The sequence below is a fragment of the Neopelma chrysocephalum genome, unplaced genomic scaffold (assembly GCF_003984885.1).
Source record: "Neopelma chrysocephalum unplaced genomic scaffold, ASM398488v2 Primary Assembly neopelma1_122, whole genome shotgun sequence".
NCBI lineage: Eukaryota > Metazoa > Chordata > Aves > Passeriformes > Pipridae > Neopelma > Neopelma chrysocephalum.
In genome coordinates, this window is record NW_020897784.1 from 281,699 (window position 1) to 300,222 (window position 18,524).

At 46.8% G+C, this 18,524-nt stretch overlaps 2 protein-coding genes across 6 annotated transcripts; one reads left to right on the top strand and one right to left on the bottom strand.

The window, feature by feature from the left end:
• Positions 1-272: 272 nt before the first annotated feature.
• Positions 273-6,504, bottom strand: SRSF3 (serine and arginine rich splicing factor 3). The gene is made up of 6 exons (XM_027697705.1): positions 6,360-6,504; positions 5,375-5,582; positions 4,278-4,412; positions 2,043-2,081; positions 1,361-1,447; positions 273-1,086 (listed from the first exon to the last, which is right to left on the bottom strand). The coding sequence occupies exons 2-6, from the start codon at positions 5,578-5,580 to the stop codon at positions 1,059-1,061; spliced, it is 495 nt and encodes a 164-aa protein (XP_027553506.1). The 5' UTR covers positions 5,581-5,582; positions 6,360-6,504; the 3' UTR covers positions 273-1,058.
• A 226-nt stretch (positions 6,505-6,730) lies between these two features.
• On the top strand, positions 6,731-17,299 carry LOC113974532 (parathyroid hormone-related protein-like). 5 transcript variants are annotated; one of them, XM_027697718.1, is made up of 3 exons: positions 6,731-7,515; positions 14,825-14,994; positions 15,865-17,299. In XM_027697718.1, the coding sequence occupies exons 2-3, from the start codon at positions 14,906-14,908 to the stop codon at positions 16,241-16,243; spliced, it is 468 nt and encodes a 155-aa protein (XP_027553519.1). In that variant the 5' UTR covers positions 6,731-7,515; positions 14,825-14,905; the 3' UTR covers positions 16,244-17,299. The 5 variants fall into 5 exon arrangements, with proteins under 5 accessions (XP_027553519.1, XP_027553523.1, XP_027553518.1 ...); XM_027697722.1 differs by lacking the exon at positions 6,731-7,515 and adding an exon at positions 13,180-13,541 and having other exon boundaries at positions 15,868-17,299; XM_027697717.1 differs by lacking the exon at positions 6,731-7,515 and adding an exon at positions 13,189-13,541.
• The last annotated feature ends 1,225 nt before the right edge of the window (positions 17,300-18,524 follow it).

Sequence of the window (18,524 nt, forward strand, 5' to 3'; positions counted from 1 at the left end):
CTGTGCCCAACCCACACCCAAGATGCAAAGCCAATGAGCCTTTGCATCTCTAGCTGGTTTTCCAAGGAAGCATTATGGGGATCCCTGTTGGGCAAGAAGTGCCATCAGCTCCTGAATCCACCCTGGCTGAAGGGATTGGATTCCTGTGGAATTCCCAGAGGAGCAGAGGTGAGCAGAGACCTGCAGGTACAGCCTTGTTGGACAGTTCAAGTGAGCCATATATAGCCAGGTGTGGTGACTGTCAGTCAGGTACGAGTTAAATACCGAACAACGAGTTGTAACCAAAACTTTAATCCCAAGATCTCACAAAAGACATTTTACAAGTGACATGAAAAGTCTTGTACAGTAAAGAAATGTTTAACTCCTAAAGTTTACAATGTACCATTAGACACTTAACACATCCACTCCAGGTGACAGTTCTGCTGTGGATTTGGTCTATTCAGAGGTTCTGGAATAGATGGTCAATCAGCAATCGGCTAATTAAGGACTCTACTCACACCAAGTACAAAATTAACTGATCCTACAGCTAAAAATTTGTAATTCATGGAATATAAAGCAGCTCAGTTCCAAGTAATGCAGTCAGAACTGGAGCTGGATGAAGCTGCAGCCCAGCCCTTCCCTCCCTGTGCCACTGGCTCACTGCTCTGACTCTTCCCTGCAAGTGGGCTATGGAGCACCCACATCCTGCTCTGCTCCAGGGCACAATTCCACAAGGAACACACCATCCCAGCACACTTCCTTGAGAGCTGAGCTCCAGCAAACCCCCCCAGCTACAGACACAGACCATTTACACCATTCCACACACACACAAACCATGTCTAATGGTACATTGGAAAACCATTAATAATACAAATCATAGGATCTGCTCAGAACCATATACAGATTCACATCTTTACATTTGCCACCTGTTACAAGATACAAGGAACAAAGCGAGTTCAACAGCTAAAACATTTTAAAAATGCACCAAGCTTTATGAAGTTTCAAAACAAAACAATGTTCTGTACATACTCCTGGCCTCGGATCTCATGACTTCCTGTACACAGCTCCTTCCCACAGTCCTATTTCCTCTCATTTGACCTGGAACGACTGAAGGACAACAGACAGGTTAGGTTTGGTGAAATCCAAGGTGCCAAGAGCAGCAGATTTTCCTTTAAACCCCCCCAGCCCCAATCAGCAGATATTAAAGCATTTAAAAGATACTGTTCATTTAATAAAACTGAGTATTTAATTCTTCAAGGTGAAGAACCTTGGAAGATACTAGAGGTATTTCTCCACCACCACCTTTATCAGTATCACCAAGGCACAGAAAGTCATTTTTACGTGTTTACTCAGAACACAAGTATTGGAAGACTCTTCTTACCTGCGAGACCTGGAAAAGGAGCGAGAAGGCTTGTGGTTCCTCTCCCGTGAGAGTGATCTCTCTCTTCTTCTGTCTCTGGAGAGGGACCTGGTACAGATCACAACACCAGATGATCAGAGCAAAGCTCAATTAGGCCAACAAGGCTCCCAAAGCTTCCCTTCAGGAGTGAAGTTTTTGAACTATTCAACCAGAGAAAACCTGCTGCAGATGCCATTAACCTTCCCTTCAGGGAAGAAGGATCAGCTTGAGCCAACAGCTTATGCTGTGCTGTGAACAGGCATGTATCTAGTCCTTTGCAGCAGGTTTTTTTGCAGAATCCAACCTCATCACTGTCCTGATTTATGGCTGATTCAATCCTGAAGGTCTTTTCCCACCCAAATGGCTCTATGATTCTACACTTCTGGCAAAGAGTAGCACATTAACACAAACTTTGTGAAAAACTGGCAGAAAACCACAGGGAGCTGCAGAATGGAAAATACTTCTATTCTTAATATCCTTCCACTGCTAACTCTGGAATCTCAAACAGCTGAGTAATTCCAGGCAAACGACATGGCAGAAGCAAACCTATTTCCTTTTTACCAAACTACAGTCCCAATGTGCACAGCACACGGGGCTGGTTTGGGCTGTTCCTTTTCACACCTCCAGGCCAGAGCAGTCCATGGGGTAAGGAAGGGATTCGTACCTGCTGCGGCTCCGGGAGAAGCTTCTCCTTCGTGGTGATCTAAAACCAGAAAACCAGATGTGAGGCACTTTATCCATTCCTTGAGCATTAACGGGGTGAGGCATTTCCCAACTTGTCAAACTCACTGTTGGGCCCAGGGAACGTGCCAAGAATAACTGGCATCCATCATCCAGTAAAAGGCATGGAAAGATTAGGCAGTAAAACCAAGCTCAGTGTGAACAGCACGTTTCCAACCACGAATTCACTTTAACTAAGAATGCGTCAGAGCAGAGTTGTCCAATGCAACACTTTCCATTTCAACTAAATACACTGCCCAGAACACCACACCAAAGTCCCAAAAGTGGTTAAAAAAAAAAAAAAAAAAAAAAAAATAGCACAGAGCAAATGTTTTGGAACCCATGCAAGCCAAAAAGGTCCATAACAAGGCATAAGAGATATCAAGTGGAAAAAAAAAAGTGAAAATGCGCTCAGTGTCAATTTGATAATGCCATTAAGTGCTACATTAGAACTGCATATTTGTGATTGTCATTTTTAATGCCATCGAGTGTGTTTAGACTATTTTCTTATAAAAAAATTAAAAAATTAAAAATATAACCTTAGCTCGGCCCAGTTCATCCCAAAAAGTAATTGTTTTAAGTTTTGAAAACTGTTAGTAAAACCATTTAAAGGTGATAGGATTTTTCTGGCAAGGAAAAGCTACATTTGTTAGAGCTTTATTAAAAATTTAGTTTGGCATCTCACATGCAAATATCCTGGTTTTTACGTTATTCACAGTGTAAGAGCTTCCATATCACCCTTAAAAGTTTTCTCAAGCAACATATGTACGTTACCACTCAATTATGCACAGCCAGCCTTTGATTGAGAAAAGTAATTACTTATAAGCCGCTTACTCCTTATTTTAACCAGCAGTAAACTGTATAAGCAGGAAAAACTTACAAGTCTTTGGTTTCAACAAGCTAGAAATGGTGAGGTGAGGCTGCCGGACTGACTGCCAAGAAGAATTTGCTGAAAAGGTTTTGCCAGATGTTGCGTTGTATTTAGTTGGTTGGCGAAGGGGGTGTTGTGGATTTTTCCTGCTTTTTTGTTAGCCGAAGGCTGCTGCTGTAGTTGTTGTGAAGACATTTGGTAAATAAACAGCTGAGCTGATTGGCCGGGAATGTGTGGGCGGTCGAGGTGGCTGCTGCCGATTTGGTTAAGGTTGGAGAGAAGGCTGAGAGAAAACAGCATGCTCGGGAACCAAAGGGCGGTGCAACCTGACGACTGGCCATGCCTGGGTCATGTGAAACGACACCAGCCAAGCTGCATGGGGCGCGCTGGTCACATGACGCTGAAAGGGCTAGTTGGCTGGCTAATGCAGACTCAGAGGGTGGTGAGAAGAGACATGATGGTGACTCTGTAACGGGTTCATTTTTATTAATAGATGGACCAAAAAGCATAAAAAAAATGAAAAACAAGCCATCAGTACAACCATCTATTAGCTAACAATACTCCTAATGTGTTATTTTTTTTTTTTTTTCTCTTTTCAACAGCAAAAGGGTAAGCTTGAAAACCCTGACTCGGGAGGACTTCACTCACCTGCCACAGGTAAATTCAGTCCTGTAAAAACCACGCTGCACGTCTGAACAGCCAGACTAACTAGTCTGGGTCCAAGAACGTGCCAGTTCCCAAAAGTCCTGCTATATATTAGAGGTGTGTTTGCAAACCTCAACTGACAGGATTATCACACTAAAGTGTAAAGATTCCAGATGTTTAAAGCAACTGTTATTTGATCCATTATTAAACAGCTGCCTGCTTGGGAAGTATTTAAATTCTGCAAACAAAGCGGAGAAACCCATCGGTATGGAAATGCTAAACTGCTGTATGTCATGTTCTGCCATTATGGAATAAAGGAATGGAACAGCCTAAGTTGAAGTATGGGGAAGAAAGGGAAAGTGTGACTAGAAGACGAGCAGATTTTAGGAGGAATGAGGATAAGCCCAGGACAGAGGGCACTGACTACCAACTGCACAGTCACCTAAGGACAAAAGCCAACATTCAACACAACTTAAAGTTCACCTCGATTTTGTGGAGGGGTTGATTTGGGGATTTTTTTTTTTTTTTTTCAGCATTTGTCATCTCCAAATCATGATCAGATAGATGAATGTTATCCATCAACATGCCTTTAACAAGCCTGCTTCTAGGATGCTACAGTGGTAACAGTGCCAAGAGCTCTAGGTGTGCTGTGCCCCCAGGTACCTGCGCCGAGGGGGAGGACTCCTCCTGCGATAGTCATCCCGGGGACGCCGGCCCCACGAGGGAGGGGGGCCGCGGTTCCGACTCCGCTTCTCCCCATTGGAGAGCTCCACTCTGACCCGGCACCCACACAGCGTTCTGGGGAGAGACACGGGCACTGGTTAGTATTTCCAGGGAGAAACAGCGTGGAATAAAAGCTGTCAAGTCTAGAGAGGGAAAAGGAGCAGACAAAGTAAAAACATTCTGTCTACAGGCAAAACTAAAGTGTTCAGAACAACTTGTGCGTGACAGTGGCTGCACCACCCCTGGAAGAGTTCAAGGCCAGGCTGAACCGAGCTCTGAGCAACCTGGCCTAGTGTAAGGTGTCCCTGCCCACGGCAAGGGGTGGAACGAGATGTGTTCTAAGGTCCCTTCCTCCCCACACCAACCTGGGATTCTAGGGCAGACAAAAGGTTTGGCTGCTTCTGAAAGCTACTGTGCCAGTAAAGGAAGCAGAGAAGAAACCAAGGCGAGTTTCTCTAATCAGTTTTACCTCTTTATAGTTACCATTTTCCATGGCTGGGCTTCGCAAATGAAGATTTGGGAAAGGTCGGGACCTCTTTATAGTTACACCATCTTTAATTTAGCACATACACAGACATCCAAGTCATTTCTAACTTGAGAGTCCAATTCTGAAGTGCAAAATTAACATGCCCTTCTTCCTGAATAGCATCAGGATGATTCTGATTGGATATTGGGAAGAAATCTTTTCCTGTGAGGGTGGTGAGGCCCTGGCACAGATTGCCTAGAGAAGCTGTGGCTGCTCCATCCCTGGAAGTGTCCCAGGCCACGCTGGACAGGGCTTGGAGCAACCAGGGATATTGGAAGGTGTCCCTGCCCATGAAAGGGGGTGGGACTGGATGAGCTTTAAGGTTCCTTCCAGATGAGACCATTCTGGGATTGTACTGCACTATTAAGAAAACCCTTGGACCACACAAACACTTCATAACAACTACCTTAAGTCTTTGGCCCTGCAGTTGAAACTTTCCAATTTACACAGCAGAACTACCCAAAATTTCTTTTTCACAAGCCAAGCCAAACATAAAAGCAGCACATTTTACCTTCCATCTAGTTCTCTTACTGCATCAGCTGCATCTCGTGGATCTTCGAATTCCACAAAGGCAAAACCGGGAGGATTTCTCGCCACCCACACACTGCGCAGTGGTCCATAGTAGCCAAAGGCCCGCTCTAATTCCGTTTTGTTGCCATTGTTTCCAAGGTTACCCACATAAACCTTGCAGTCCAGCGGACAAGAGTCGCGATGCATTGCTAGGACAAGAAAAAAGAAGTTCACGCCTATTTAAACACAGAGCGTGCACTTGTTCGCTTCCAAGGAAGTCGTTCTGTTGGCTCCTTCCACCTGAAACTTCAGCGGAGATACGACCTGACGCGATGGAAATATTAATCTGTGTGCAACGGGCGGGCAGGGGGGGGTTAAAATCAAACAAAAAAATCCGAGTTGTTATGTCGCACTGTGATTAAAATTCACTATTTGGGGGAATTTCGGCTACTTTTAAGGTTTGCAGCTTTCAAGGGGGAGGGGGGGTGTCCCTACGCCCTTTCCCTGCTTAGCGCGGGGGGGCCCGCAGGGGGCGCAGCGCGGGGGAGGCTCCATTGTTCCCGGATCGGGATTAGGATCGGGATCAGGGGGATCCGCACATGCGGGGGTGGCCGGGGGGGGCAGCGCCATCCCCAGCCGAGCCCCGCCGGCAGCGCCCGGGGAATCCCTACGGAGCGGCTCCTCGGTGCGTCGTGAGGGACCAGCGCTGGCGGGCGGGCGGGACGGCGCCACTCCGCCCCCGCGGCACCTCCTGCTCCGCCTCGCACACCACCGAGAGCAGGCTGAGCACGGGCTCGTCCAGGCGACCCGCGGCCTCCCCGCCGCCTCCCCTCAGCGTTGCGGCGGCCGCCGCCCGCGGCCCGGCCTCACAAAATGGCGGCCGCTCTTTGTTTGCCACCGATGCCGCCTCTATCCGCCCTGCCGGGGCCCGAGACCGCGGGTGCCGCCGCCTCCCCCCACAAGCCCTCTGGGGTGAAGGTCCTCACCGGTGCTCAGAGGGAGGGCGCGCGAAGGGAGCCCGCGCTAAACTCAGCCGACTCGACCCCTCAGCGAGACCCCAGCTCCGCTTTTCCTCACTGGACAAAATGGCGGCTGGCGCTTACCCCGCCCGCCTTATATACGGCCAGCCCTCTCCCACGTGACGCGGAGCGACAGCGAATCAGAGAGCGTCGTTGAGCTGATTGACAGGTGGCGTCACTCGGCGTGCGCGGGTGGGCGGTGCCTCCGCGCCAATGGCGGGAGCGCTGAGGCGGCTCCGCGGGCCCCGCCCGGGCCCTGAGAGCAGAGAGCGGCAACACCCTCGAAAATGTTGGTTTTTAATGGCCAAAATGAAAAATAAAGTTTTATTTCCTTGTGTCTCTGGCCCGGTCGGGTCCCTACGGGCCGTGGTTTTTGAGCATCATCCCCTCAGCACTGGGGTTTACACGGACGAACACTTCATACGAACAAACTGCTGTAAACTCACAAGTTTTGGTAGATTTTATATGGGTTTATGAGGCCCAAAAGAGGGAATTGATTTTTTTAGCACTTGAGAAAACAGTATTAGAACTGAGGAATTTTACTTACAGATGCACAGTGCTGTTGATGTGCTTTACTAAACTCTCCTTCATACATGACATTTATACAACATGAGTTTTAACATGAATTAAACACATAATTTGCTTCAAAGGGGTTTCCCTAGATAACAACCTCTTATTTTGGATTATCAGGTAATATAAGAATCCCCATCCGGGGCTGTTGCTGCAATAACCTCCCAAAACCTCCCTTCGCAGCCAAGCTGTGTTTAATCAGACTTTATGTCTTTGACCTGGGCCAGGGAAGACAAATTTCTCTGTACAAGTAGAATTAATAACAGTTTAAATCATATTATACGAGATAAGGCATTCTGAATATAAATTAATGCATGTGGACTGTGTTTTCCAAGCAGGAGCTGTGCAGAGGATGGGACGTCCTCAGTCTACTGGAATTCTACAGCATGTAAATAAAACCCAGCTGGCATTAAAAACAACTAGCTGAGATAATTCCTTAGAATTTTCCAAAATCTTTTACAGCATCCCCTATTATTTTTAAGAGCTTTTTCTCAGTAAAATCCTCCAAGGGTCAAAACTGGCCAGGGGACAGAAACACAACAATGATTTTGAGGTAACGGATGCCCTAAAGTATCTTTATCATGTGTGCAGTTATCTCACAGTTACCTGCCTTTAATTAAGGAAATCTAATCCATTGTAATCTTAATTAGCTGATGGTTAATTTCCTGAGGCAACACAAACAAAGGAAATAATTTGAAGCTTGGGGCTGTTCAACCATTTCACTTTGTGACTTCTTGGAGACAGTGATTTCCAGGACTCGCCTCCCTTCTCCAAGGGGTTTGCAACACTCCTAGACCCTGCTCATATCACATAATGTACATTTCAAATATGATTTAAGATTTGCAATAATGAATATTTAAAAAAAACCCAAACAAACCAAACCAAATATTAGTTAGAGAGCAACGTGGACAAGCTTGTAATCCTAACAGAACTTTTATCTTCATACTGAAGTTACACACGATACATGAAAATAATTCCAGACGACAGATTTGGGAACAAAGGATTTATTCAGAAGTAAGTTCACCTCCTGCAAAGCAAACACAGCATTCAGCACTCACCTAGGACATGCTACCTGCTCTATTCAAGGTGCTTCTTACTTGGGATTAAGCCCATCACCATGTTTCATAAACCACAGCCCGTAAAAGTCATGTCATATAAACATAATCTCTTTTCAGTTTGCTTTTGGCATTATAAAGAAACTAAATGTGGCCCATCACTGGGACAAAAGGCCTATTGGAATATTCAGCCTAATTCCCACAGTCGGGGTTGGGATGTCCCAGCACAGGCACACAGCACTTCTGTCATTCCAAAATCAGCATTTTGCTTGTCCTCTCCCAAAGACAGTCCCTGAGCCAGCTCTGAGAGCACCATATGTGTGTGTTGCACATACATGGAAGCTGAATTGTGTTATGTTACTTTCTTCCTTATTCCAAGTCTGTAAGGGTCTGAAAAATCCTACTGGATGGAACTCTCTGGCTTTCACAGTAAGAAAATGCCACTCACGTCTGATATTTATGAGAGGTACAGAACTTTTACATTCATCACATCTTGTGTGAAAGGAAGGAGAGAACATTGACCTCACAAACAAAACCAGACCCGCTGTGAACAGCTGGGTCAAGACTAGATTGACAAGGTATTTTATAGCTGCACAGTGCAGTGGAGCACAGTCATCTGTTTTATAAACCTCCAGACCAGGATCTGTGACCACACTGACCTGGACTAAGGTGTTCCAGTCAAGCTGCTCTCATGGTTCCTGAGATTTCAACCCCACAGAAGAAAATGAACATATTCTAGACATGATTTGGAAGAAACCTCAGCTGTGTGAGCCAAATTTAAGGGATCACAAATATCCTGAGATGGAAGGGACACGCAAGGATCATCGAGTCCAACTCCTGGCCTTGCACAGGACACCCCAACAATCCCATGTGCCTGAGGGCATTATCCAAACACTCTGTGAGCCCTGGATGCTTCAGGAGACAGACAGTATTTGCTGGAGAATATTTCTTTCAGGATCATTTAGAGCTGGTCCTCAAGTGAAACTAGACATTAACAAAAATAGTTATTTACTGGCATGATTCTGCCTGCAGAAAGGGCTCTTGCTGGGAACTGTCATTGCACGAACACAACAGGAACTGGTGGAGGGGACACGTCTTCAGTCACAAACCAACTAACTGCTCACAGGCTGCTCGTGAGGTTCCTGTGGATTCAACCTATTTTCACATCCTGCCCAATCTTGGTGAAGGGCATTTTCTACTGAAACAACAACTTACACTTGCCTGATCTTTAGATATATTACATAGATAGATATTTAGATATATTACAACCAGCTTGAGTGAGCTTATTCCCACCAATTCTTGTGTTTACAGCATAAGGTCCCTCTTCCCTTACTTTTAAACATATTCCTTATTCCCTCACTTTTGAAACATATCTATTTTTACACTGTGAAAGTTTTTAGCTGCACCTCAGGCCTCATCTAAAGGGAGAGTGAAACAACAAACTGTGATTTTTACATCATAGACCTAAACTAAGAGACTCAGCTCCCAGTGCAGGGGCACAGCACATTCCCAAGACTCAGCACCTGGGGATTAATTAGCGAGAAGTTCGTTTATTTGAATGACATGTTATTTGTAGACCTTTAGTTGCTCGTCCTTCATCCCCATCTTTCCAGGTGTGAGCCTTCTGCCACTGTTGGGGTCCCACCTCCAAGGTGTGGGCAGCAGAGGGTGACATTCTCTTGCAGGGGCAGATCCCACAGAGCTCCTTTTCAGGGGGACAGGCCCCATGGAATAGGGAGACACATCTCCTTGTGTTTTGTTTCTGAGGTTCTCAGGGGACCTCCAGGCACTGCAAGGCTGTGGAACCAGGGATTTACTCAGAGAGCCCAGGGAGTGTTACAGAAGCAGCACAAGGGGCTTTGTCTCAGCTTCACCTGAATTTGTTTTGCACACAGAAAATATCCCATCTGGAGACTGTTATGGGAGGGAAAAAGAGAGTCAGCCCCAGGCTTGGCTGCAGGGCAGGTTTTGAAGGACAAAACACTCACCCTTGCTACTGTGTTCTGATAGAGCTGCCAGTCCCAGGAGCTTCTGTAAATCTGGCTTGAAATCAGAAAATGGGAAATGAAAACAGAGAGTCTGACTCACTGCTATTCAACTCTAATTTTAATTCCCTGGAAGATGGGAGTTCTCTCTGGAATGATGCAGTATGTAGTGGATTAGGGGCCAAGATTTCAAACTGCTCCTGGAGTTTACCCCCCTCCCAAATGGTATTACTGGCACAGCACTGTCCTCCAGCAACAAGGAGGTGACACAGAGGAGCTAAAAGCACCCAAAGCAAGATGGAAAAGCCTGGAACCTGCTCCTAGGAGCTGAAATCCACCTCTTTAAATGGTTATGGAAGCAAAGATGCTGCTGGTGACGCCCCTGAACCACCTTGAGGTGTAAGTGTGGAGGTGCCAAAGTCTTTGTGGCCTTGGGGTTTGCTGCGAGGTGTCATTTCCTCCCATCTCTGGGTGAGGGAGGCCAGGAAGGGAGAGCAGCCCTTCATCAGCTGCTGCTTCACCAGCAGCTCAGGGGAACTATATTTACCAGGACTGTGGTCAAACCGTTTCCTCTCGGCAGGGCGGTGCCTGGTTTTCCACACACAGCACTCAGCAGCTCACAGGAATTCTGGTCTGATGGGTAAGAGCAGTAAGGGGAAAAAAAAAAAGCCACAGCCCAAAAAACAATCCCAAAAAACCGAGTTGATTTTTACATCAGGGAAGCTCTTGTGGAGCCCACACTCCTGTTACTGGTGAGTAAGAGAGAACAGCACATGGAAAAAATTCCTCAGATCTGTCTGCCCATCTCCCTGCAGATAGAGGATCCCTTTGATGCAGTACAGTCTTTGTTTAATTAAGTTTTCAAATCCCAGGCCAGAGGATCCCCCTTGCCCTAACGAGGCTATTTGCACATTTGCTTTGCTTTCTGTTCCCTCCCCCAGTTCCTTCTTCCCCCTCAACGGGGCCTCCAGGCTTTCTCTTCCCTTTTTCTTTGCTCTGCAGCGAAGCCATATTCCCTTCCTCCCCCACCTGGCTCCCTGGGGAAAGGGCTGGGAAGCAAAACAAAAGAATCACTCGCTGGGAAACTATAATTGGCACAACCCTTCTTGCTCCAAAACTCCCACTGGAGAAGGTGAGGGAACAGCAAAGGCCCCTCCCGTGGGGAGTCAGACCAGGAAAAGCTGGAGGGAGGGAGCAAAGGCTTTGAAGCCAAGGCTCAAACCTTTTGATGACTCCAAGAGTGCTTTGAGGAAGCCTCGAGGTAACCAAACTCCTCATCCCAGTTAATGCCATGGCAGAACAGGCTCCTGCTCTGTTCTGCACCGTCCAGGGCTCTTGCAGAGGTTAATTTATCTCAACTAAAAATATCACCTGGTTGTGCTGTTGGCACAATTTCCCCTTGTGACATTGGCACTGTGTGTGTTGGGGTTGAAGGGATGGGTAGGTAGAGCTGTACCAACACCAGGAGCAGATTTAGAGCTCGATGAAGTTATAATTTAGATTAAAATAATCATTGCACAATTGCACCTTCTAGTTGTCCCTTCCCTAAGCCAGAAATCATAGCTCAAAACGTTACCTCCTGTGTGAGTGGCTGGGGTATAAATGTGCAATTGACACATTTTATGCATTTTTAGAACTATTATAAGCCAGGAATCCATCCCTGCCAGTGTCTCTTCCTTGCTCTGGGCGCTTCTCAGGGATACACGGTAACTCCAGTGCAGGTCTGGCTCTCGGGGGGATGTTACAAAGTCACGACCAAGTTAATTTTGACTTGTACCAAGTCCTTGGGTGGAAGGAAAGGGCCAGTGGCAGAGTGTAGCCATGGCAGTGTGGTGTGACCATTAGGATATGTGCCCATGTACCAAAACTCAATTAATGCTCTTCCAGCAGAGATGCTGAAAACTGCATCCAATGAAAACCCATTGTACACTGGAAACTCGAAAAGTTCAGGGATGAATTGGACCAGATGCTTCAGACATGGCTTTGGCCAAGGCTTATTAATCCTTGAAGATGTAGCTAAGGAACCTTGGACCCACGGTGGGTAATTCGGTGTAACCACGGCGCAGCTGCTGCCCTGGAGACTCAGATGTGAAGCCAGGCCCTGATTTACCAACATTTAACAAATGTCACCTTTAATTGGTGACACTTTAATGGGTGACACGCTCCTTAACAATTGGGTAATGAAATCGGGAACACTTATCGGATCACTCAGAAAGAGTGGGGCTCCAAAGATGTGTGAGGAATACAATAAAATATAATAAAAACCAATTTGGTGTCCATGGAAGCTGTGAGATCACAGGAGGCTGTGCCAGCCCTGTCTCTGCAGGACAATGTGTCTGCATCCACCTCAGCCTGGCTTTAACTGTGCCTATGGGAAAGGAATCCACTGCTTCTGGTAACCAAGCAAATGATCTTTTCAATCTTTCCGGGGAATTGCTCCTCAGAGATGACAAATACATTCATTGTCTTTCACTTTGAGAAATAGGAACTGGTCCTCTTAAGTAGTTTCAGCCTAATGATCCAGCCACATCCTGAGTACCCAAATTCTGCTCCAATTACCTGTTAAAGCTCATACAGTGAGTATCAAACCTCACGTGGTGCCAACTCATAGGGTTTCAAAACACACCAGAATTTGGCTTTTTGCCTGAGCCACGGCTTGCACTTTTATTGTTTAGTCACTTGATAAGTCTTCTCTGTTTCTCCTCAGCTTCCAAGATTTCAAACTAATTTCTTTGCTGTGCAATCAACAGATGTAAATGAAGTTTCTACTGAGCATTAAAATCCAGTGGGATCTTATTTAGGTTGCCCAGAGAAGCTGTGGCTGCCCCTGGATCCCTGGAAGTGTCCAAGGCCAGGTTGGATGGGGCTTGGAGCAACCTGGGCTGGTGGAAAGTGTCCCTGCCCATGGCAGGGAGTGGAGTTGGATAATCTCTAAGGTCCCTTCCAACTGAAGTCATCCTGGAATTCCATGATTCTATGATTTACCAGTCCCTCAGTTAGATTTTCTGTGAATAACTGCCCCATTTTGCTGATTTTATGACAAACTGGCATTGCCGAACTCACCAGTATTAATAATTTAGATTCCTCCTACCCAAATCCGGTGTCCCACACGAGTCCACAAGGACAGGAAAGGAGGGAGATCTCTTCTGCATCCAGAGACCCTTTTCCTGATCAACCCTGGAACAGCAGGGTTCACCATCACCTTGGGGCACAGGAACCTTGTGGTAAAATCAAGTTCACAGAACAGGAGAGACAGCAAAGGAATAACAAACTGTCCATGGAGTTGTGATGTTTGCCTTAGTCACAGCTGAACATTTTAGAATCCAGGATTTATTATCAGTGGGAACAGGGAGCTGTCTCATTTCAGTGACAGGAGGGGAAAGGCCTTAGTCACAGAGATGATGCCCATTGTCTCTGTGCTCCCTGGGCTGGTATAAAAGCAGGTGAAGGGCACTCGGTGTCACTGCGACAGGACTGGCAGGAGACACGTTGTGCAGGTCAGGACTTCTCTGGGATCAAACAACACCATCAGTAAGTAGGTAATGTTCCTTTTGTAGCTGGAAGATGCTTTGTAATTAACATATATTTTACTGTTGATCACAACAGTGTTGCTTCTCTTTTGTGTATGAGCAGGAGTTCTACATTAGCACAATTTAAAATGTCATTCAGCAAGTAAATATACACATCTATATGTATATTTATGTGCATGTATCTGCTTTTAATACAGATTTTTTATTCAGGACTAATATCTTATTTGTTATTTCGTATCTAGTTTGATTTCAACGTGCTGCCCAAGGAAATCACTCACAAATTAGTGGAGCAGACTTATTAAGAACAAGCTTAATTGTTACAAGCAAATATATAATTTATTTGTATTATATTAATGTATAATTTGCCTTTCTATTCAACCCTTGACAATTCAATATTCAAGTTAGTATAAAGACAAGTCATTTGAGGAGATGCTGAGTTTTTTATTATCCCAAACTTCCCCTGCACAAAAAGAAGTATTTCTTCAAAGAGTTATATGGGAACACATCTTTACTATTCTTACATAACAATTTAAATGCTGCAGCTTTTGTTTTGTTGCCTTTGATGCAACGATTAATACAGGATTTTCAGGTAAATGACTGAAGGGACAGACTGGAGCCAATCCTAAAGCAGGGTACAGTCATTAGTGTGAAAAATGCAGAGATTTTAGGGATAGACCTGGCAATAAAGACATGGTGGGTTGAAGGAATGGGTAGAAAGAGGTGTATCAATGCCAGAAGCAGATATAGAACTGAATGAAGTTATAATTTAGATTAAAATAATCATTGCACAATTGCACCTTCTAGTTGTCCCTTCCCTAAGCCAGAAATCCACTCCTTCACTGAAAAGAAATCTGGCATCAGTCTAATAAAATCCTGGATATTTGCATGTCAGCACTTGTACTGCTCATGGAAAAGGCCCAACCCCCAGGGCTATGAACACCTTTTAACTTGATATTCCTGCTCCACTTTTATATACTTTGTTCTGTGATTTTCAGCAATCCTGATCTTCTTGACAAATTTCTGTGAAGTTTTATCAGGGAGGTCTCTTCCCAGTCCTGAAACGTGCTTGCAAATGCAGAAGAGTGGGAGGTGTTATATTGAGAGGCAACTCTGGGAAAGGAGATTTAGGACTCTGAGCAAGGAAATACAGAACTATACTGTGAATCCTATTCATCTTTTCTGGTGTATGTTCAGATCCACATGACTGATGTTCTGGGAGGTCCTGGGATGATTTCCTATAGCACAATGCTCCACTTTTACCTGTGCTTAAAGGCTGAAATTCATTTTGTCAGGTGAAAGGAAGAACAGAGGGAAAGATTTCTGATCCCACCATCAGCTGCTGGTCCTGTGGAGTGGATTTGAGAAGAGAGAAAATGTTCCTGCCCCAGAGGTCTCTGCAGACAGTTACATTTTTGGCAATTCTTTTTTTTGCCTGTTTTGCAACGTGTCAAGAGATTGAAAAGTAAGTAATATCATCCTTTTACTTCATTGTTATAATTAGAAAACTGCTTGGTTTTGATTTAACAGGCTGTGTTCTGCGCTGCTGTCAGTAACTCCAGGCACGGGGGAAAGAAAATTCAATATATTTCATACAGCAACATTTTACATCACACTCTCTGCAGTATAAAATTAGTCCAATTGCATTTTTAGATGTGTAACATGCACCACATCAGTTGATGCTTTTAAACACAGTGTACAAACCATGTAAGGATGTTCAACACAGGCCATGGAGATGGCACATGCTGAAATTCCATATTTAGGTTCCCATTTGGATTCAGATCTGCAGCAGGAGCCTATAGCTGCAGTTAGATGTTATCTGAACAGCCTGAAATCCTGAAATATTTGCATCCCAGAATTAGCCTGCCCTCCTCACTCAACACTCAGCTCAATATTTTTGAAGAATCTGAAGTATCTGAAGAAAATAAGGTTTTGTTTTTATTTCATGGACATCAGTGACTCCATCTAAATTCCAGTGATTCCAGCTCTGGGAGGAGAGAAACAAACCCCAAAATCCTGTAACACTGAGGTGAAGGAAAGGGAACTTTATTCTGAAAAGAATCTAAATCTGGGAAAGCCCAAATCTCTGTGAGAGCTCTTTAAACCTGCTCAGGTCATTTTGTTGGTCTTCCCAGTTTGGCTTTTGTAAAAAAAAAAAAAAAAAGGAGATTCGAGGTACCTTTGGGAATGGCACAGGGTTCCAGCTTCCTGTCTTCAGGAATGGGCTGCTGGACCAGCCTGAGTGGGAATGGTGGGCTGTGGCACCACCAAAATGGGATTGCTGGATGCCAACCAGCATCTCTGGTCCCTCATTCCCTCTTTTTTTTCCCTGCAGCAGAAGAGCAGTGACGGAGCACCAGCTCATGCACGACAAAGGGAGGGAGTTCCAAGGGCTGAAGCGCCTGCTGTGGCTCCACAACGCCCTGGGCACCGTGCACACAGCCAGCAGCAGGGACATCCCACCTCCAAATGCCACGTGGGATGTGCAGAAGAGCCCAGATCCCTCAGATCTCCACAACAGCATCGATGGAGACAAGACTTCCAGCCTGATAAAGCAGCTGACGGAAGCACAGAGATTCCTCCCGTTAAAGCAGCTGGATTTGAAGACCCCAAAGGGTAACTGGAACCCACAAGGCCTTTTTGAGCTGCTCCAAACCAAAGAGCTGGGCAGCAAGAGAAACCCCAGCACGCAGCCACAGGACTATTCCCGTTAGCCCTCAACCCACCCTGGGCTGTCCCTTGCTTTACACGTGTGCTCTTGTAGGGAAAAGCTCCAGCACAAAGGTGAACTGCAAAATAAAGATAATTAATTGCATTAACGCCTCCAGATGTTGATAGAGACCCTTATAAGGAGCCAAGTTCTCCCCTGAGCAGCTGAGTGCTGTGACTATGAGATGGGTCACTTGTCACAGGCACTTCTCTTTTCCATCAGGGCCCTCCCTGTCTGTCCTGGATATCTTAGGGGTGCTGCAGCCCGTTGGATCTCCTGTAGCCCACTCAGCAGGAACTTTGAGTCATTAATGTGCATATTTGGAGGCTCACTGGAGCCTAATGTTTTGACTCCTGAAGAAAGTTATCTCCTAATACAGGTTCTCTTCCATTTCACCCCTGCCTGCAGTTCTGCCCTGCTCTAGTAATGACTTTTCTTATACTGTAGGTCCAAAGGGGTTTTTTCCCTGCTTCTCCAGCATAATGAACGTTTTAAGCCTCTCATCCCTCAGTTTTTCCTTCCTTTTGCCAGGTAGAAGTTGACAGTGATCCCCACTCAGCCAAAGCCCTAAACATTCACTTTGTTCTGCTGGTGGAAGGATGAGAACCAGCTTCCAGGGTCTCTATTTCAGCCTTTTGTTCCAACACTTCCTTCCTTTTCTTTCCTCATGTGAAATCCTCTCCCAAGAGCTCCCACAGCAGCAGAAAACCAGCTTCATGAGGCCACCTGCATTTCCTGGATTAGGTACCACAGGATTTTGCTGTTCACCTTTGCCATCAAACTGATCATCTCTGCCTAAGCAAAGCAAGGTCCAGTTTAATTGTAAAATCAGTCTTTCAGAAATGACATCTCTCGTGTTACAAATTTATCAGCGTTTCCATCGTGTAGGGACTCCACACACTGTTTTAAATCCTGAAATTCCTCTGTTGCTGATAGACTTCAACTGTGCAGAATGTATTAAAGTGATTAAAATGTTGATAATAAAAACCCTTTTCACCCTCTGAATTGTACTTGCTTTTGTTTTGGTAGAAATGTAAATAAACAAAAATAAATAAATAAATAACCCCCTTTTGCCAATATATGTCCACACATTTGGGATGAGTATGGAGTCCCATTTCTTTGGTTGTGTCACTCCTCACAGGTCCCTGTTAGATTCCCAAGGCCAATCAAACCATTACTGAAGCAGATGGTTTCAGATATTCCTGAGGAGCTGAGGGGGGTGAGGCAAAACCAGGTTACGCTGCCCAAGCAATGAATTTGCTGAGCTGGGATGTGGGAACTCTTCCTCCCTGGAAGCCCCAGAACCTGATTGTGACCAGCTCAAACCTCTCCAGAACTGGCTGTGTCCTGCCCAGCACACTCTGGATCAGCCCCTCTGTCCCTGCAGACGTGGATTCCTCTGGGAATGACTCCCTTGAGCCCCGGGAGGTGGAGGTGACCATGGGCATCTTGGTGGCACCTGTCCCTGGCTGTGCCTCCCTCCCGTGTCAGCACTGGGTGACCTGATGTGTGTCACCCGTGTGGGGATGGGGAAAACCGACCTCCCCTGGATGGTGAGAACAGGCTGTGTGCGGGGAGGGGAGGCTGTGCCGGGAGCCGAGTCTCCAAGCTGAGCCTGCAGGTCACAGCACCACTGTGGGAAGGGGGGAAGGCAGCAGGACAGGGCTCCCCAGCCCTGCGGGACCATCCCAAGAGCACTGCCGGGAGCAGGAGGGAGGCCGGCACCCCAGGGCTCGCAGCGCTGCTCCCTGTGCCCGGAGCCGGGGGAGCACAGGGGCTCATCCCACCCCATGAACAGTGCGGGGGTGCGCCCGCTGCCCCCACGGCTGGGTCCGCACCGGCCCCCGAGCCCCTGCAGCCCCGGAGCCCCCCGGGCGGGCCCGGAGCCCAAGTGCAGAGCCGCCGGCACAGATCCCAACCTCGGAGCCTCCGCTGCGGAGCCCCAGCCGCAGATCCCCCCTCGAGGAGCCCCCATCCCGGAGCCCCCAGCACAGAACCCCCATCCCGGAGCCCTCAGCACAGAACCCCCATCCCGGAGCCCTCGTTGCAAACGCTCAGCACGGACCCCAAACCCGAAGCGCCCCCCTCAGATCCCCCCATTTTGCAGCCCCCAATACAGAACCCTCACCCTGAACTCTCCATCCTTGAGGCCCCATCCCGGACCCCCCAACGTGGAGCCCCCACCACGGTCCCCCAGCACAGAACCCCCAGGCCGGAGCCCCCAGCGTGGACCCCCATCCCAGAGACCCCGCCCCGGAGCCCCCATTCCAGAGCCCCCATTCAGG